The 21,613-nt window shown below is 39.0% G+C and overlaps 1 protein-coding gene across 1 annotated transcript in view; it reads right to left on the bottom strand.

Annotated features, from left to right (window-relative positions):
* Positions 1-1,152: 1,152 nt before the first annotated feature.
* The window catches only part of LOC117404042 (adhesion G-protein coupled receptor V1-like), a 190,136-nt gene continuing 169,675 nt past the window's right edge, over positions 1,153-21,613 (bottom strand). Inside the window, exons 87-90 of the mRNA XM_058985404.1 lie at positions 21,392-21,513; positions 8,179-8,364; positions 4,802-4,979; positions 1,153-1,570 (exon numbers count right to left, since the gene is read on the bottom strand). Of these exons, the coding sequence (XP_058841387.1) occupies positions 1,452-1,570; positions 4,802-4,979; positions 8,179-8,364; positions 21,392-21,513 (605 nt within the window). The 3' untranslated portion in view covers positions 1,153-1,451. The remainder of the gene's footprint in view (positions 1,571-4,801; positions 4,980-8,178; positions 8,365-21,391; positions 21,514-21,613) is intronic.

The raw sequence follows: 21,613 nt of genomic DNA, 5'->3' as shown, positions 1-21,613 counted from the left end.
GACAGGGCACTGGGGTGAAAACCCCAACTCTGCTGTAGCCAGATCTTTAATGTACACAGAGTGGACAGGACTTGGGATAATGCTGAAGAAATTAATTTCAACATCTGTTTTCTCTTAGCCTTGGATTCAGTGGTGACTTACAGTATGTTTGAGTAAATAAGCGATGTAGAACACAATGTCTGCTAACATTTTATTTTATAAGACAAACACTCAATTGTAATGTATGACCTGGTTTATATCTCTCTACCACCGTCCCTGGTTTCTCTCTGGTGTACCGCAGTGCTCCATTCTGGTCTTTCAGTCATGTCATACTTTCCCATTCAGTGGTTCTCCATGCTGCTCAAATTTACTTTGTTTTTAAGGACTCTTCCTGACATCAAGTTCTGGATGTTTCATAACTGCTTGCAACAAAACTCCAGCAAGGCAGGGGTCAGGCTCTTATGCTCACACTGGCTGTGGAATGCTCCTCTTTCTGACATCCCCTGAAGTCAACTATTAGAAGGCTTGGCGTTATGTTAAACTTGATCTGGCATTCCACAGTGTTCCTTTATCACCAGACTTGATCCTGGAAACATTCTATGATCTCCCAGTGGAGTTTAAGGGCCTTGTGTAGCCATGCTCTCTAGCCTTGCTATCTTTGTCACTATGTGACTGTCTACACTTCAGACTGTACTCTGAACCGCTGATCTCAAAGTTCAATGTGATTAACTGGGGGGAAGGGCTTTCAGGTTTTATGTCCTTCTTCAGCTTTCTGTCAATATATATATGGAAGTCTGACTCACGACTGATATTTAAATATAGAATGAGAAGCCTAGCCTAGTCACGGCTACACTTAGAATCTGTACGATTCACTGTACGATACACAGTGCACAAGACATTTACTGCATTATGTAGCACACACTTTTTGTGGGATTGGGCTGTAAAATATGAAATCACCTTACAGCAAGCCAGTTTCAGTCATGATAGGAACAACATCATATATGCCAGACCTGGTGGCCAGGTGCTTCTGAGATATCCAAGCCTGTTTCAGGAGGATCAGAGAGGGTCACCCCCCGCCGCCCCCCCCCCCCCCATAACAATCTGAGAACACCTTGAGGACTCATAGCAAAAGGTTTTTACATTTGTGTTAATTAGGGTGATAATGAAGATGAGTTGAAACAGAAGTTCTTAAAAGTTTTATTAACAGCGTTACACAAAGAGATCAGTGTTATTGAGAATACTTGCCTATCACCTATTTATTCTACATAATATTTACATCCAGCTAGGGTAAGTCTCTTTCTTTCGTCTTTATGCAGTACATTTTAATTAAGCTCTGCTGTACAAATCTTTCATGGTATCAAACACCTAGTGAATTTTTTAAACAGCATTCTATCCAATTACATCATTTGTTTTAGTGCAAAAGCAGTACAAGTACCGTATAAAAATACTGATTTTTTTTTTATTTAAAAGAGTTAGAGATGAGTGTCTGCTATGGGTATTCTTCTCAGCTCTACAATCTGTGAGTTTGCAATGCTGCCTCCATCCTGACTGCCGTGACCCGACTCATTGTCGTTCATGTTAAGGCAGGAACCTAGAAGACACAGAAAAAACTGACCATGAGACCACTGAATACACACAGTCATAATAAATCACCTCAGCCTCTCCACAATCGAAATACTCCATTCACAAACATCCCATGTCATAAAGCTTGTGGGTTTAAAATGGTCTGTTCAATAGACCAAACAAGTATTGCTCTTTGGGTAATTCGCATGGGGAGCTTTGAGAATCTAAGTGTTTGGTGCATTTCAGGAAGAGTCCTATTGTAATGATAAATAATGCCATTCAACACAGCAGACTAATTAACCCGTCCTGATCTTGGGTATTTCCATAGAAAACCCTGAAACTATTTAATTAGTTACAGTAGGGCTGACAATTGGCTGAGTTGCTTAGTGCTGAAATAGTTCAACAATGGTGGTATTTATAGACACTGCCATTTAGATCAATTGAATAAAAAATCCAGTGGCTGATGAAAAACATTTTGAGAAGAAGCAAATATTTAAGGGAGAAGAGAGCAGGACAATCCCAACTTCTTTGGAGACTTTTTTAGTCAAGTTGTGGGCCATTTCTCACATGGACGACACATTATGAACTGAAGAACTTCCTCACAGACATACATCCAATGGTGAAGTATGGACATTTTCCTTTGATTGCCTGAGGAGCTATTTGGAGCATTGGCCAATCATGATACATTTTTTTTCTACTGTACATATTATAGTTTTTCAAGTTTGTGTAGGAATTACCGTGCAATAATAAAGGAGATGCTGTATCGCTGTCAGCAATCGAGCTTGGTAATGTTCTTAGAAGGGTATGGCACTTGACATCAACACCCTGATGAAAGAATACTATACTATTCTTTTAAAAAAGCCCACACTGGTCAAGGAAATATATTGAGCAAGACTGTAACAAGATGAAACTGAAGATAAACTCAAGCAAGTCTGAGTGGAGCTGGCAATGTCAAAGGGTTTGTCTCCTGATAAGCAAACATCCGTTTGTAACAGGCATCAAAATAGCATGCATGGTGAAAATGTAAAAATACAATATATTCAAAACCATCAACAGAAGCTCTGTCATGCAATGTAAATGAACATTTCTTAAATAAAAAAATAAAAACCTTGGAGCTTAATTCAATTAACTTTATAAATGGAGAGAAACATTCCGGAAAATTGTAAATGTAAGCAATCAAAAGAATACATGTGGAGAAATATACATTTAGATTCAATTAACACCTCATGAAACGAAACCGCATTTATCAACTGGTGCTTGAGGGTATGTATCGGAAACTTACAGATCAACTTTCTGAATGAATGGTAAAATAATTCAATTCAGAGTTACATTATGAATGATTATAAAGAAGCCTGGTTAAAATCATGCTATTAGACACAGTACAATAGTGTTCCAGCAGAGCTGGGTAACTGACTCTAAGCTTGCTCTCTCAGAGGTTACTGGCCGTGACATTCCTTGAATGAGAAAGTATAGCCGGTCATTACCATACATTAACCTTTTACCTCTCTGGGTCTTAATTTCCAATGTAAACTTAGAGACATGTCAACATTTTTCAGTGAGGGAGAAATACCTGTTATCTTTGTAGGGAGAAATACCTGTTGTCATTGTATTTTTTATCTTGCTCCTAATTGTATTATTACTTGTACTGTGATTCTTGAAATGTATTTTTGTTTACGACTGTAAGTTACCCTGGATAAGGGCATCTGCTAAGAAATAAATATTAATAATAATACTAACTAGATAGGGGAGTGCAGCTGCAAGCAGGTCCTTTCTTAGAGGTGTGTAAAGTTAAATTGCCCTGTTCTTTCATTATAAAACCCCCTTGGCATGAAGATAAATTATCTAGCAGGTACTGAAGCTGACGGCACATTCATAATTGCTCAACAGGAGGTTAGGAAAAAAGCTCCCCTTGGTAGATTAGTTAAAACACGCATTGGTGTAGAACACTTTGTTTTAAAAGGGCTTGGTGCAGAACTAAGAGTAGCATTGCCAGATTGAGAGTTCAGGTAGGAAAGAGTAAGGTAGGGGAGCTTCTGGGGGTTGCGGACACACTGTTTATTACACTGTGTTGACTATATTATTATTATTATTTATTTCTTAGCAGACGCCCTTATCCAGGGCGACTTACAATTGTTACAAGATATCACATTTTACATTATTTCACATTATACAGATATCACATTATTTTACATACAATTACCCATTTATACAGTTGGGTTTTTACTGGAGCAATCTAGGTAAAGTACCTTGCTCAAGGGTACAACAGCAGTGTCCCCCACTGGGGATTGAACCCACAACCCTCCAGTCAAGAGTCCAGAGCCCTAACCACTACTCCACACTGCTGCCTATAATGTCTAGAAGACAGGATCTATCCCACGCTGGCTTTCTATAAAATGAAGGATATTGGAAAAGTTACAACTTACTATATCGTCTTTGAAAATATATTTTAAAATAACAGTGTGGAGTAGTGGTTAGGTCTCTGGACTCTTGACCGGAGGGTCGTGGGTTCAATCCCTGGTAGAGGACACTGCTGCTGTACCCTTGAGCAAGGTACTTTACCTAGATTGCTCCAGTAAAAACCCAACTGTATAAATGGGTAATTGTATGTAAAAAATAATGTAATATCTTGTAACAATTGTAAGTCGCCCTGGATAAGGGCGTCTGCTAAGAAATAAATAAATAAAAATAATAATAATAATAATAATAATAATAATAATAATAATAATAATAATAATAAAATAACGCCATGTACTGTGGATGTTGTTGGACCTCTGTATTTGGGGTTATAGACATGCTCTCCCCTCCTTGATACAAATTGTAGTATTTACATCAGTCAGTGTCTTGGTTATCTTTATAGCTTTAAAAAATAATTTATGATATCTAATTTGAATCTCCTTTCTTCTTTGTTCACATGTTGCAAATGCTAAATATATACAGCGGTTTGAACACAAAAGAAATAGAAACACTTGACAGCTGTAGCACACACACCTCCCTGTCTCAAGTCAAATTATTGATGACCATATTGGCCATTCAGAAGAAAAGTGTTCACTGCAGATTTCCACCCCCATCTTGTTTGAAGAAACCAGAGGCCTACATTAGTGAGGCCTGGTCATGTGGTACCACTCCAGAACAGTATAAATACTGAATCGGTGCTGTCCTGCCAGCCCATGGTGGCCCTACAAGCAGTGGTGTTATGGCAGCTGTTTCTAAGCGTTTGTCCAAACACTGCATACAGAATGCAACGTGATGATTCACTTACCAGTCTTTAAGGCAAATATTAGATCATCAAACTCTTGGGACTCCTCCTCTGCCACCAGCGAGCTGTTAGGGAACCCTCCCTGTGTGGTGTAGGCTTTCCCGTTCTGAGGACTCTGCTTCAAGACACTGCTGGCCTGGCTGTTGGGCCTCAATGATGTTCTCTCCCAGTCTGGAGGCACCTACACAACAACACTCGTTATTGAGGAGGAACACAAACATTAAGAACGGCCATTCATGAATGACTTGCTTTCAAATAAAACTATACATCTGAAAATTTTAAATGTGGAAAATGTGAACAAAAAACAAACAAAAAAAACATTGCAGTAGATGCATCTTGTTTACCCTTTGCACCTGCTCTTTTGTAGTTGTTATATTGTCAATAGACTTTATTTGGGTATAACAATAAAATCAAACCTCCAGGACAGTGCAATACGTGGACATGCAGTATATAAGCAGCGGAAACTTTATTCACAGTATACAAATTACAACCAATTTAATACCAACATTTAATTCTTAAGTTAGCAAAACACTAGAGGAAAGTATTTAGACTTCACATAATCTGAGTTTCTGCCTTAAGGAGCTGCCTGTATCGTATGGAGAACGCCTTCGAGGTAATGTGATACTGCTTGATTGAGAAATTGGCAGAGCAAAGTGAAGTGGAGGTAGAGGTGGGGGTGGGGTTGGGAGGTCACTCGGCTTTCCAGATAAGTTTCCTGCCTGACTCTGTATTTGCTTTACTTTCATTGATAGTTTGTGGGAGGGACCTGCCTGACAGTGTTTGCGATACTTTTATTTAGAGGTTAAATCCCATCTTCAAATTTACCAAAACACTGCCATTAATCAAGACACACACACTGTACACTATTTAATGATTTTCATAATTTTGCACAGTTTTAGATCAGCTTTGCTTAGCAGTCCTCTCTGCTATATATTTCTCTTATTTAAGAGATGCCCTACACACCATGCATACATTTCTATAATGCTATTCAAAAGTACTATAGCTTGATAATCTCTGAGGAATATGGGATCAGAAGTATTGCACTGGTGGCATTTCTTTGGTTTACAGCTTGAAAATACTAAGGCTTAACAACTAATTAACAACTACATTAGACATAGCACTGGATGTACCTACTGCTCCGATGAAAGGAGGGATCAGAATCAATCACAAATGAGATACCACTCGAGCTCCATCATTTTCATTGGACCCCGTATTATTCAGCCTCGTGGATTTGAATGCAAGATGTGCCTTGCTTAAGAGACAGACGCCATACAGCTAGACAACTAAACCAGCTCACATAATCCTGGAGAGGATCAGCTTAATCCAACTCAGATTCTCATCTCAAACAGCCACATGTCCAAGAAAAAAATAAATGAATAAAAATAAACCACAACACATTACGGTTGTCCTGTTTTCTTTAATCATTAACTTCAGTTGTATTGTTTCCACAAGCCCTTGTCTATTAAATTTTCCACACAAACATCCCCTCATTGTTAAAGAACAGACATTCTGTGTTGCTTAACCAACCAAAGCCAGAAATCACGAATAAGCAGGACGTCATAACTCTTTGGTAAAGAATCCCTTGAATGAGTTTCATCACAATTGGATGCCCAATTTTCCAGACATATCTAAGAGCGACGTAATGTCCTCCTGGCACATCTCCTAAGTCGTGCTAAATAAATAAACGCTTTTGTTTCTAACTATCTTGAGTGTATTGCAATCCCCTTCTCCATGACGGTTTCCGCTAAGTAAAATGGGAAGTTTGTTTTTGCTTTGACAGCTTACACACTGCAACCTACACTTTCCTGGACAGAAATTATAGATGCTGTAAGACAGCCCCCACTCTTCTAGAACAAGCCTTAGTATTTTGTCATGGAACCAATCTGGCATTGAGATTACCCAGCAGGGCATCTTTGATCAAATCAAAATCCCCTTTGCAATACCGAACAGCCATAATAGCATCAAGAGCCCACCGCTGTAATAGCAGCCTTTCTCATTTCATTCTTACAGGAACATTTCCCTGGCAGTCAGGACTCTGACGGAGCGAGAAATTTGGTTTAATTGTTGCCGGATCAGTGACTGGTACAAAATGTTCAGTTGGGTGAAATCAGACACAGATCTTTGTAACACGTCCACTTTCGAAGTTGAAAAGGTTTTTTGGCACTAATAGACTCTAATTTGATCTGAAAGTGGTTGTAAACCCTAATATGTGCTTTCATGAATAAAACAGGATTACTGGACTTCAGTGGAATGGGGTCATGCCAATGCAAAAATTCAATCACTCTTCTGTTAGGCCTGGTGTTATACTTCCACCCTGCTGCGGAAAATATGAATCTCAAATCTTGGGGGGAAGAAATCATCGTGAAATGCCTGCTTAATGTACACTGTATGGGCTTCTAGAAAGAGAAGTGTAATCTCACTTCCAAGACCATTAATACAAAGTACATTGTTATCATGCCACAACGACACCTCATAAAGGGAGTTCTGTTCTAAATGCCTACACACATAGACACTGTCTTTGGGTTCGCTAGGAGAATCCCTGTTGTTTTCTCATTGTAAATGCAATTAAGTTGAGTCTCTATTGGGTTTTTTTTGTATTTTTTTACCTGCACAATTACCTACAATTTACCTTTATGACTTTATTATCACTATATTGATTCTCAAAAGATTATGCCAATTACATTATTAATAGGCCATAATTAAGCAAGTTTTAAACAGTAGTGATAACATTATGGGGTCTCTTCTGACCAAATTTACTGTGAGGTTGTAAATACAGCATTCCTGTTGGGCCTTTGGACCCCAAAACAGACCCTGAGTACTAACTCATAGGCTGACAATAGAGAATCACAGAGTGCTACCTACACACCACTCAGCATATTCCAATTGTGAGAGGGAGAGTGGATGGGACCGGTTATGAAACTCATGTTCACTAATGTAGTTTTTTTTTTTTTTCAGAACCAGCATTACACAACACCATTAAAACAAACAAAAGTAGTAATGAAGCAAAAACAAAAAAATTATTTGAGGGTGCACAAACCTTTGCAGTAAGATAGCAGTCATAGAAAGATTTCAATATGGACCAGACCATTCTTAAAAACACCTAGAACACCTTTCTAAGTAACGGTTTCCTCAGATAGATTCTTCCCTGCATAAAATTCATTGTATTCATGTCTGTTTAATGCCAAATTATTTACAAACTTTATTTTGCATCTGATAAGTGAGTGGTTGATAAAGCAGCATGATTTACCAGTAATGTCGGTGCAGCAGTCAAAAAGGATCCTCTTACTTGGACAAAATTTAATTAAAATCACATAATAATTATCTTTAACAATAAAAATGCAAAACAAAAGGAAAGAAACCCCATCTTAAAGTCAAGTTACCTCCTCCATGGCAGTTATAAGGTTCTGGGTGGACTTGCTGATCTCTCCCCCCACCGAAGGACCTCCACTCTCCTGAAATGCTGATCCTGGGCTGGGGTGTCCACTCATCTCCACACTGTAGCTGGCTTTGACCGGCCAACAGAGCTGATTGTGCAGTATAAAGTACACCATGAAGACATAGAGGCCCTGAAATCAAACACACACAACAGGCTTCACGAAGGACCATAGAAAACAAGAGGCTTTCATTTGTGTTTGAGGCAAATTTCACTTGCTTGGTTTACGTGCAGAACGGCAGAAAATCTAAAGATCAGAGTGAAGCATGTTTCAGTTTTAATTATTTTCCAAATTGTCAATCGTTGATGTGCACATAAAACCCAGAGTTGAATTGGATTATGCTGCTAAACTGGGCTTTAGGTAACAGATCTACTGAGTCAAAGAAATGGACTTTGTGCCTGTAGCCAACTCTTTTCCTTATTCCTTTCCTTAAAATGGTAATTCCATTCATCTGAACTGTCGTGCACTGCCATCCATGACCAAGGGGGTCTCAAAGGTGCCGTTCTGAAAGAAACACACACTGTAGCAAACATGCAGTTTCATTTTAAACAGCCTTCTCAGATTGCATGCTTTACTCACAGGAAATCTCTTACATTCAGTCACTTTACCTCAGCTACAACCACTTTAAACATCTGAGAGCCAGAAGTAACTGAAATTCTACTTCATCAGCAGTTGAAAAAGGACATTAGCTAGTCAGCCTGGTAAACAACAATAGAGAATGCCAGAGAACAACTGAATATTAAACAGGGAAGAAATTGAATCTCCAGTGCATTGAACCATTGCTCTGCTCTTTTCTATTTAGGATGCCATTACCTGCTCAGTCTGGAGGTGAAGTATGTAATCTTGTGTGTATTTAGTCAAATGTAGCCATCCAGAACATGGTGCATACAATATATTGTGGCTGTATGCTCTGTCACTGTGACATGTTGATGATGAATGATAGCCGTGTTATCTGGGCTGATTACCGTCAGATGGGTGGTAACATCAGGTTTTGTAGTTAACTAACATGGCTTCACGGTACAGTACAGAGGATGATGGATGGAAAAAATAAACATTGTTCAGACTCCTACATAATCAAGTATAACAAAAAACGGACAAGGGTTGGAACGGACCAAAATGAAATAATCAGATATGCATCACACGCGTTTAACCGTCACTTAAGTGAAAATTTTATAGGGTTGGATATGTGAGTGCTGACTGTATACAGTAAATCTGGGCTCTGGACTCTTGACCGGAGGTTCGTGGGACACTGCTGCTGTACCCTTGAGCAAGGTACTTTACCGAGATTGCTCCAGTAAAAAAAAAAAAAAAACTGTATAAATGGGTAATTGTATGTAGAAATAATGTGATATCTTGTAACAATTGTAAGTTGCCCTGGATAAGGGCGTCTGCTAAGAAATAAATAATAAAATAAAACAGAGCCTTGTTCAAGGATATACAGATTTATATTTTCCTAAAAGTCTTTCAGCCAGCTAAAAGTTCGATGGAGGTTATTGTGTGCCCAGTAAACAGATTAACTTCAAGTGTAAAAAGTAACAACTAATAATTAACCGGTTAGGCTTTGCAAATGTTGCCAATAAGCTTCTCCTTTGAAGTGAATTATTTCTGTCAACACAAAACACACTTTCTCTTTCTGTTTCCTCTAAAATGTTATTATACCAACAAAAAGAAATCCCCCTTTTCATTTCAGTTTTACTTTCTGCCCTATAAAAGGGCTGTAATATGTCATTTGTACACCTCATACTGCTGTACAGAACAGCAGGAGTGTGGCTATTTGTCTCATGTATGTAGCCAGTCACAACAACTCAAGATACAGGCGTGGAATTAAACAAACTGGGCTGTTTAACAAGTCTGCACTACAACTATGGAAAATGTAGTTAACAAGACACTGATGAATTACATTCTAGGGTAACATTGAACATAACTGTGTGACATGTAAGGTACAAATTGTTCCCTGTGAAGTCCTGCATTGACTATAAAATGCTTCTACTGGTGTATAAATCATTGCATGATCTGACCCAAACCTATCTGTCCGACCTAATTGTCACTCATGCTACAAAGCGCACTTTGCGATCGTCTAGCGCAGGAATGCTACAGATCCCTCGAGCTAATCTCAAAACATTCGGCTCGAGAGCTTTCTGCTGTTATACACCAAAAGCCTGGAATGCCCTCCCAGACGACATGCAGACTCAACTTTTTCTTTTGGTCGGCTACTGGAAACCCATCTGTTCAGAGCTGCCTTTAACTGTTAGAACTGTCCCTTGTTCTTTTTATGTGAAGCTCTCTGTGATGTGAACACATGAAGGGCGCTATATAAATGCAGGATAGATATATAGACAGATAGATAGATAGATATGTGCTTAAATGTTTGCTGTTTACTTTAAAAACAAAAAAGCTGTATTATTTAATTTAGTCCCAAACTTAAAACCAGCTTTCTAGGTCACTCCATTGCACTTATGTGCCATGTTGGTCCAGGGAATGAAGAAAAGATATGTTGTTGAGCTAGTTTCAATCACACTACTCCCACTCGCCTGCCTACAAGAGCCCAATGCTTTCATTCTGCAATGCTGGAATATTCTGTTACTGTGCAAACATTGTTTTAGCCTTTCATTCATTATGTAGCAGTAGAATCCCAGCCAAGCCATGTAAATATTAGGGTCTAAACTCTAAACCAGAGGTTCCCTCTTGTTTCTTTTTCACCATATGCCGCCCACCTGTTCAGCTGCATTAGGCACTGCAGCCCACTATTAGCATGCCGTAAGAAAAATGACAGATGAAAAACATTTTTAAACTTGTAGCACTGTGAATAAACATCATCTAAGTTTTTGATTTTTAACCTTATTTTTGTCTTCATTTGTATTTTGTCATTGCTTTTGTTTATTTTATATATATATATATATATATATATATATATATATATATATATATATATATATATATATATATATATATTTCTGAAACCACACAGATAGGAGGAACCTTAAACAATAATATTACTGCTGGAGATTTAATGCAGTAGACACAATTATTTTATTTTTTTGTTTTAATTCCAAAGCTTGAAACAATGTCCTTCGGCTTGTGTTTACTACTACTGTCCACATGTAAATAACCACTGTGCTGCTGCTTTACTATTCTCTATAGGCCAGAAGCAAAACAACAAAGAAAAGCAAGGTCCAACAAACCTCTGAACCTAGTGGCAACTCAACTTCTATACTGTTCTCTCAGTGTATCTTTCCCCTAAAACAGCTGTATAGCAAACAACAAAGACCATCTGTACGCAGCTCTCCATGTGTGACACTTCTATATTTAGCACTGTTTACATAAATGTACAGTACATGTTAACAGCACCATTTAAACAATGTACTACCATTATCAGGATGTGTTTAGTTTCCCTGAAATGGCACTGTATCATCTGCACACACTCGCTTTCAATCACAGAGCCCAGAACAGGAAGCACAGCACAGCACTGCCTGACCTTTTGTTTTACAGCAAAGTAACACATAACTTTCTATGGGAAACACAGAGGCAATGCTTCATTTCAAGTATTCACCCATTAATAATGTGTCCCAGTAATCATCTGGTAATTAATTTTACAATAATTAAGGCTGAGACTGAAAAATATACTGGCTGGGCTTAGTCAAAGATAAACAGAATGTTATTCTGAGGTTCACTCACTGATTTGGTGTTATGAGATGCACTGCCATTACAGATTCTTTTCACTGTTGGTGAGATGAGGTAAAAGCTCTATAAGCATTGTGTTTTTGGATGGTACTGTATGTAGTGTTTTTCATATAGGAATGCATTTACTCTTGCCAGGTTTATTCCAGTAGTTTGTAGGGGAAAGGACTACTGCCAAATGGAAGTCAAAATGAGACTGAAAAGCAGTGGGATCAGTGACTCAAAATTCAAACTGCTGCTTCAGGACCATTTGGTAAAGATGATTTACATAGGGTCTTTGATCCACAAGAATACGATGCTGGTAAGTTCACAGGACCACTCCAGGTTGAATGCAGTGGTTGTGCTGATGGAAACTTTGGTAGCACTTTAGATCACAGAGGCATTACCATGTAATTACATAGTAATAACCCACTAACTACCAATGCGTGATGCTCTTACACTGTAACTAATGAATAGGTGAGTATTATGAGTTACCATGTAATTAAATCCAAGAACAAGATTGTATTTAATGTAATTACAAAGTAGTTATCATGTAAAGAGACCAATATAGTTACCCAGTTATTATAGAAATTACAGTACTATTCATGTGCTACCAAAGAATATTGCACCACAGTACAGCACGGTATAAATGAAAGGATGCAGAAAGAAATGTTCTCATTTTGTTTTTAATACAGGATGTGGAAAATCAATTTGCATCAGTAACCTGTTTGTGTTTTTTATTGTTCTCACAGTTTACTGGAAGAAACAAAAACAAAACAAAAGCAGATGTTAATTGTTTCGATAAATAACACTGGAACAGTTTGATTAATTCCATATTTGTCACGCAAAATTCAAGATGATAAAATGCAGATGTTCACAGGAAGATTTAGCAGGGCTTAGTAAAAAGATGCCAGTGAATCCTGCTAAATAAGCATTGAGGAACAGATGTTACCCACCGTACAGGCATCTACAGTAAGGTTAAGATGCACAACATGTAATTATATATGTAAATCCTGCCCTGGTTTTCTATGAAGAAAAAAATATTGTGCTCTTTAGTACTATTCCACTGATTTAAGAGTGATGCCAAACACTTTTTGTCCATGAGCAAATGGACCAACCTAATGCTCCTCCTTAGAACGCTATAGTCGGAAGCCATAGTTACAAAATGTGTGTTTCACCTTATAACGACAATGGATTGTGGAATGGCATTATGGGGAAATGGGAGCCGTAACTATGCCACCTTATAACTGGTTCTGCGGTATAAAGGGCTGCTTAAGAAATGGGGTGGGGAGGGGGTAGTATCATTTGTAATGCTTTTAAACATAATGTATACCTGTGACAGAGATCGAATGATTCTTGGTGTTAGATCTCCCTCCGGACCTGTGAGGGTGCTGTGTAAAAGGAACAGAGTACCCTTAACTAAATAGCATGATAATTTATTCCTTGGGTTAGGTGGAGGTTGGTCATTTAGGAAGGGGGCGGAGCTACGGTACCCAAACTCAATGACTCGGACGGGAAACGGCGTGGCATCCGAGGATTGGAGGAGCGGATGCGCTCGTTAACCTCGGGGTCATGAGCGAGGATGGTAGTGTAAGTGATCTGTCCCTTGGTAAATGGTTAGTTACAAACCTACACGGAGACCGTGTTGCAGTATTGCGAGAACCGTGAGTTTTTGTCTTGTGTGTATTAGTGTCTGTTGTACCTGTCTGTTTGTCTCAAACTAGACTACCCAGAGCTGTAGCCAGCATAAACCCAGACATCACTTTCACCCCTGCATTCACGGAGAACTGTAATACACCACTAGCACCTATTCACTGTCACTAAAAACTGTGTTTGTTGTTTGTGTATAGTGTTGGTGTACGAAACTGGACTTTTTGGTTGCGGGTCAAACCCGGGGATTACAATTACCGAGTGATACACACCGTTGTATCACTCCATCACTATTATTTACAGGCGTTCGCCATAAGGCTCTGGACATTGTTTAATAAATCAATAAACACCCTTGCACCTGGAATTCATTGTCTGTCTGTTTTGTATCCGCTCTGCACTGCACACACCTGTAACCACACACCACTTTGCCACAATACCACACAAGTTTTTCCCTTCTGATTTAATTGTTTCTGTATTTCTCATTTTTAGTCAATTCAATTTAGCTCTACAGTGCCACAGAATGCCACTTAAGATGGGTTTATCTCTGGTCAAGACTTACTGATACTCAAAAGGTGGCAGAAGACAGTGAGAATGCAGAGTGAATAAGCTGTATGCTAGGATAACTGCATACTTCATCCTGACAGACAGCTTTCTCACTCTCTGCAATAGTGAAAATACAAATGAGTGGTTTGTGCATCCCTCTACAAAGACTATAGAACTCTTATTGGTCTGTTAGTGTGTCTGTGTCTCTTGTTTATTACCGCTTAATATCACACCCAGTAGGGTCTCATTTGCTTATGGGTTGACTAATGCCACTGACATCTACATCAAAACAGGACCTGAATAGACAGCTGTGGCCATAACTCTTCTGTGTGGACAAATAGCTTACAAAATAGGCCAAATGTGTTTATGTGGCTCTAATCGATAGTACAATATATCCTTTAAAAAGGAAATTGGAACAAAATGAACATACTGTTCTAATATGTTTATGTCTGTCTTGGGGTGTCTGTATAAAAATGGTCCTGTCTTGTGGACTCATTTCTGGATTAGATTAAGACTGGCCTGTTTCTGTAATGTCTCTGTAGTATGTATTGGCCCTGTAGCTTATTGGGGGGGGGGGGTAGTCATTTCCTAATTAGATGATGTAAACAGCTGATTTATTGGGTTATGGCAGAACTTGTTTGTGAAGAGAAGGTATTTATATTTTGAACTGTCTTTTATTAGAATAGTTAAGCAAAGGAACTATATGGAAAGCATTGGTTTGCTGTTTTAAACTTTACCTTCATTCTTGCAAAGGTAAACAGCGTGGAGTAGTGGTTAGGGCTCTGGACTCTTGACCGGAGGGTCGTAGGTTCAATCCCAGCTGGGGGACACTGCTGCTGTACCCTTGAGCAATGTACTTTACCTAGATTGTTCCAGTAAAAACCCAACTGTATAAATAGGTAATTGTATGTGTAAATAATGTGTAAAAAATAATGTAATTGTATGAAAAAATAATGTGATATCTTGTAACAATTGTAAGTCGCCCTGGATAAGGGTGTCTGCTAAGAAATTAATAATAATAAAAACAAGAGCAGAATGCATGTTAAGGCTACAGTAAAGGCTCCCCATTCTACACAGCATGTAAAAGTCACCTTGCAAAGACTGAAACTACTACCTGACAATGACAGCCCCCCATTGATTGACAGTGTTTCTTAGGTAACCTGGAGTGTAACAGCTGTCTAGACAAAGCATCCATTACAGGAGAACCTTTCAAGAAAAAGCAAGTCTAGTTTAATAGGATTTTCTTACAACAGTACCATAACCAAATTGTTATTTTACCACAAAAAAAAAAAGGTTCTAAAACAGGCAATGCAAAGTGTTTGTGCTTCTGAGGATCTTCAGTTCATGGATAAACATTGACGAGATGCAGTAAAAAGCCAGCATCTACATTATACACATATATGCATCTCTGTCATATCAGGCTCTAGTCACAAAGCTTTCACTTTGATAAACAAAATATTTATGAAACTGCTCTAGGTGGTTGCTCAACAACAGCAGTTTCAAGAATATGATTTATCCTAATCATTTTGATAACAACGAGACTTTGGTTTCCTCCAATTAGCCTTGGCACTCTCCCTGAAAACATTCATCCTGTTCTTTTATTATAGTGCTGAATGATTTGCTATCTAGTTATGTCTAAAAGGCTGTCAAGTGGGAGACATTCTGTTTTTGTCAGTCTATTCTCAGTCTCTTTTTCTGGCATGCTCTAACCAAGGATTAGTTAATGATATATAATGTTTTTTTTTCCTGTGGGTAGATTCGTTGGGAGGGGGGTAGACAGGTCTAGTCAGGTTTGTACAGACAATTCATTTTACAGACACATTACTCATGTTAGCTGTATAAAAGAGATGTGGTGTGTCTCTTAGAATCACAGTAAAACCTATGAAATTACAGGGTGCCGGGTGCAAGAAGGGAGATCTCTTTAGATGGTCGTGACTGTGGAGAGATAGCAGTGGTCCACTTAAAAACAGGAAGCACAATTAAAGTTGTAGACATTGTTTTTGTTCACAAAGACAAGTTTTCTAGTTTATTTTGCATGTGTGTGATTTAGCTTCTGCATTACTGCGAGCTGTACCTCGTCCTTCGTCCCTCACACTGGGGCACACTGCTGTCCCCCTGGCACTGATTTCCACCTGTATATATCACAGCTTGAAGAGTGCAAGACTTGCTTTGACTTTTGGTTTCACTTCATAAACTATCCGTTTCACTTGTGGCTTCTTATAATGCCTGTCTGAGGAGCACTTTGTCTCTTATCACACCACAGCCTATATGAGAAAGCAAAAGCTTTTCTTCACAATAGGAAGCTTATGTATTCAGTAGTCTTGTCTGTCATTGTTAGTAATTGTTGACATTATCAAATAAGAAGATTACAATCAACATGTTTTGATATTGTGTTTGTTAAATGTGTAATCTGAGCACCAAATACCTCACAGTTAAAACTATTTATTGTTAAATTCCAAATGTACCAACATTTCCTCCAGTGCACACTAATTACCAGGATCCATCGGTTTTGAATTCTGTTCTGAAAAACCGCTGACAGGCATACACATCCTTGGAGATCTCTCTCCTTCCCTTCAGCTTTCCCCTTCATGAGTATGACCAGGTTTCCATGGAAACAGGGTTAGGGTCAAGGTACCGACATGAGTAACTCATATAATTGAACAGTGAGAAATGGAAGAATATAATACAGCTATTGCCAAAAGTTTTGCATCACCTAGAATTACAGGGTTGACATATCGTTAAAAAAAACTAAATGAACATAATTTAGATCTCATCATGTGATCAAAGAAACTCACAAAATGATCTTGCAAAAGCCTACCGGAAGCTAGAATAGTAGCACAGTATTTCATGTTAGATTTCGAAATGTCACATTTTCCAATTTTTGTTTCTCGTTAAGTACATGGAAAACTACAAAGCAGTACGTAATTCAATATGTTAACGTAACATTAGTCAGCAGGTTAATTCTATAGGGTGATGCAAAACTTTTGGCCATAGCTGTAGGTTCTATATTAATGGTTTTATTAAACTAACTTATCCTATCAAGTAATTGTTACATTCTTCAATTACTCAATGTTCCCTTTTAAAGAAATCTTATTGAAAGTTATGTACGTTTATATTTGTATGCAGGGCGGGACTTAATTTTTTTGATGTGAGTTATATCAACACATGCTGTGAATTATCCAGCCGACCTACAGTGATGATTGCTGGTTGCCTATTACCAATATGTGAATAACATATGGTTAATTAGCAGAAATACAGTTGTGTATTTGAGGCCTTAGCTCATTAACGCTTTGCTACCCAGTGTCCTATATATTTGAGATTGAGAAACTAGGTATTAAATAGGTATTGGAACATACGCAGGGCAGTAAAGGGTTAATACCACATTGTATCACTTAGTGGTGTTAACTTTCATAGTTAAGCAACTATGTAAAATTGGCTACAACAGCACCCCTATGGACATTTTTATAGTGGCATTGTGTTCCCCATGGCTTGTTCTGTGCCAGTACCAATACTCAGCAATCGACCCCAGCAAGCAACAGCATGTGTGGATATACCCCAAGCGACTATTCCAACCCTCCTTTAAATGTTTGACTTGATTTTCTCCATTTCACCACACCTCCCACTTGAAGCATAAAGGATCGTTCACACTGGACGCGACGCGATGCGGGTGGCAAGCGGATCTTTTGTGTTCAATTTCTGGAGAAAACTCGGCTTCATAAATGAACTGCTGTATACCTAGTTTTACTTGTGCTTGCTTCTGGGGTGGGAGGCATTTCAATGGCGCAAGCTGGCTGAGCAAAAGCATCTCATCTTCATCCAGCGAACTGGTGTTTTTATTTTGTAAATATGCCGTCAGGTATTCCCCAGCGGGATCATCGTTATGATTTCTTTTACACCGCTGTGGTGTGCAAGTCGATGAAGACAGCGCGGTTTCATGTTCTTCTGTCTCTTCAGCAGCTTGCTCCTCTGTCAAGTTGCTGAATGTTTTGTATTTTTTTTAAATGGCACTTTATGTCATTATATACAAACATACAATTAAACAACAACAAAAAGAACAGTGTTGGCCAGTCTCCACTATCCTAGTCAGAAAGAAAATAAAAACCACTACTGTTTTTCTGTACAGTTTTGTAAATGCATGTAAAGCAACTGCTGTATTTAGAAAATCTATTGGATGGGCAGTACAGATCATAAACACATGCAGAGACGGACGCGACCACTTTTTTTTAATAAGTGCTAATGGTTTGTTGTACAGTTGGTACATCATTTTACAGACACAGCCTGTCTATAATATATACAGTGCCTTGCGAAAGTATTCGGCCCCCTTGAACTTTGCGACCTTTTGCCACATTTCAGGCTTCAAACATAAAGATATGAAACTGTAATTTTTTGTGAAGAATCAACAACAAGTGGGACACAATCATTAAGTGGAACGAAATGTATTGGATATTTCAAACTTTAACAAATAAAGAACTGAAAAATTGGGCGTGCAAAATTATTCAGCCCCCTTAAGTTAATACTTTGTAGCGCCACCCTTTGCTGCGATTACAGCTGTCAGTCGCTTGGGGTATGTCTCTATCAGTTTTGCACATCGAGAGACTGAAATTTTTGCCCATTCCTCCTTGCAAAACAGCTAGAGCTCAGTGAGGTTGGATGGAGAGCATTTGTGAACAGCAGTTTTCAGTTCTTTCCACAGATTCTCGATTGGATTCAGGTCTGGACTTTGACTTGGCCATTCTAACACCTGGATATGTTTATTTGTGAACCATTCCATTGTAGATTTTGCTTTATGTTTTGGATCATTGTCTTGTTGGAAGACAAATCTCCGTCCCAGTCTCAGGTCTTTTGCAGACTCCATCAGGTTTTCTTCCAGAATGGTCCTGTATTTGGCTCCATCCATCTTCCCATCAATTTTAACCATCTTCCCTGTCCCTGCTGAAGAAAAGCAGGCCCAAACCATGATGCTGCCACCACCATGTTTGACAGTGGGGATGGTGTGTTCAGGGTGATGAGCTGTGTTGCTTTTACGCCAAACATAACGTTTTGCATTGTTGCCAAAAAGTTCGATTTTGGTTTCATCTGACCAGAGCACCTTCTTCCACATGTTTGGTGTGTCTCCCAGGTGGCTTGTGGCAAACTGTAAACGACACTTTTTATGGATATCTTTAAGAAATGGCTTTCTTCTTGCCACTCTTCCATAAAGGCCAGATTTGTGCAGTATACGACTGATTGTTGTCCTATGGACAGAGTCTCCCACCTCAGCTGTAGATCTCTGCAGTTCATTGTAACAGGGTGAGGTGCCCTGTACATTGCTTGTTTACTTTTAGATCGGGGTCCCCCTCTGCCCCTGTGTTATTTTGTATCATTATTATGATTTATTATTGTATACATGACGGCGAGCGCCGTATGTTATTGTTTTGTTTATTTTTAAAACGTGTCCTGGCAGAGGCGAGATCGGTGCTCGTCCTCTGCCAGGTGTAATGAAAAATACTCGTGCAGAAGGTGGCCATCTCCCGAATTAATTAAGTGATTAATTTAGTTGCTAATCGGGAGATGGTCACCTGAATATAAAAAGCCTGCAGCTCTCCAGTTCAGGGTGGGTGTTTGGAGTAGAGAGACGGAGAGCGAGAGGATTAAAACGAAACTAACAGTAAACAGGAACAGTGACGGCGATCTGCCCAGCCTGACCTGTGTTTTTGTGTTGGTGATTTCTTTTTGTTTAATTATTTATTTTGCTCTGTGAGCGAAATAAATAATTAAACAAAAAGAAATCACCAACACAAAAACACAGGTCAGGCTGGGCAGATCGCCGTCACTGTTCCTGTTTACTGTTAGTTTCGTTTTAATCCTCTCGCTCTCCGTCTCTCTACTCCAAACACCCACCCGGAACTGGAGAGCTGCAGGCTTTTTATATTCAGGTGACCATCTCCCGATTAGCAACTAAATTAATCACTTAATTAATTCGGGAGATGGCCACCTTCTGCACGAGTATTTTTCATTACACCTGGCAGAGGACGAGCACCGATCTCGCCTCTGCCAGGACACGTTTTAAAAATAAACAAAACAATAACATACGGCGCTCGCCGTCATGTATACAATAATAAATCATAATAATGATACAAAATAACACAGGGGCAGAGGGGGACCCCGATCTAAAAGTAAACAAGCAATGTACAGGGCACCTCACCCTGTTACATTCATCCAGAGTGATCATGGGCCTCTTGGCTGCATCTCTGATCAGTCTTCTCCTTGTATGAGCTGAAAGTTTAGAGGGACGGCCAGGTCTTGGTAGATTTGCAGTGGTCTGATACTCCTTCCATTTCAATATTATCGCTTGCACAGTGCTCCTTGGGATGTTTAAAGCTTGGGAAATATTTTTGTATCCAAATCCGGCTTTAAACTTCTCCACAACAGTATCTCGGACCTGCCTGGTGTGTTCCTTGTTCTTCATGATGCTCTCTGCGCTTTAAACGGACCTCTGAGACTATCACAGTGCAGGTGCATTTATACGGAGACTTGATTACACACAGGTGGATTCTATTTATCATCATTAGTCATTTAGGTCAACATTGGATCATTCAGAGATCCTCACTGAACTTCTGGAGAGAGTTTGCTGCACTGAAAGTAAAGGGGCTGAATAATTTTGCATGCCCAATTTTTCAGTTTTTTATTTGTTAAAAAGGTTTGAAATATCCAATACATTTCGTTCCACTTCATGATTGTGTCCCACTTGTTGTTGATTCTTCACAAAAAATTACAGTTTCATATCTTTATGTTTGAAGCCTGAAATGTGGCAAAAGGCAACAAAGTTCAAGGGGGCCGAATACTTTCGCAAGGCACTGTATACCAACGAACTATGATTGTGAAAACCAAATCAATTTTAGTGTTTTTTGATCCCCTGTGTACTCCGTTAACTGCACCCCCTAAGTAACGCCCATTATTTTTGCCTCTGTCATTGTGATACTAGCCTGAAACACACCCGCCAGCTAATAGTACATAGCGATTTAAGCTTTTGACCGTGTTTTGCTTTATTTTTAAAATTGAATTTATTTAATCAAATTAGGACTAAAATTGGCCATAGATAGATCAAATCAGAAACGTGTTGTTATTTAGAAGAAAAGCGCGGTAAAAATCGACCCTACAATAAAAGAATACCTTGCAGTCCCAGATTTTCGGATAGATAGCGAAAATCACTGTTAAGTGTCCTCAGTTCACCTGAGAAACATTTTAACAGCCCTCAAAATGCTGTTTCACAAAACCACAGATAGATGTCGTCTGGAACTAATGTTAAATAAGAAAAAAAAGTACTTACCAACATGCTGTTGAAGATGACATACATTATCAGCATCCAGAGGTGTCTGTAAGCCATATGCAGGCCTCCCCAGAGCCACACCAGAGAAATCAGGGCAAAGAGATACATCACTAGCGGGACCTCTGAAAAACAAAAACACGCAGACCACATTTCAATTCACTGACATGACTTCACCTGTTGTGAAGGTTATCAGCAAACACTGTCCCCCCGTCACACTGAATT

This window comes from Acipenser ruthenus, chromosome 1 (assembly GCF_902713425.1).
Source record: "Acipenser ruthenus chromosome 1, fAciRut3.2 maternal haplotype, whole genome shotgun sequence".
Taxonomy (NCBI): domain Eukaryota; kingdom Metazoa; phylum Chordata; class Actinopteri; order Acipenseriformes; family Acipenseridae; genus Acipenser; species Acipenser ruthenus.
The sequence above is the reverse complement of the archived record's forward strand: the minus strand, read 5'-3'. Positions and strand labels throughout refer to the sequence as shown.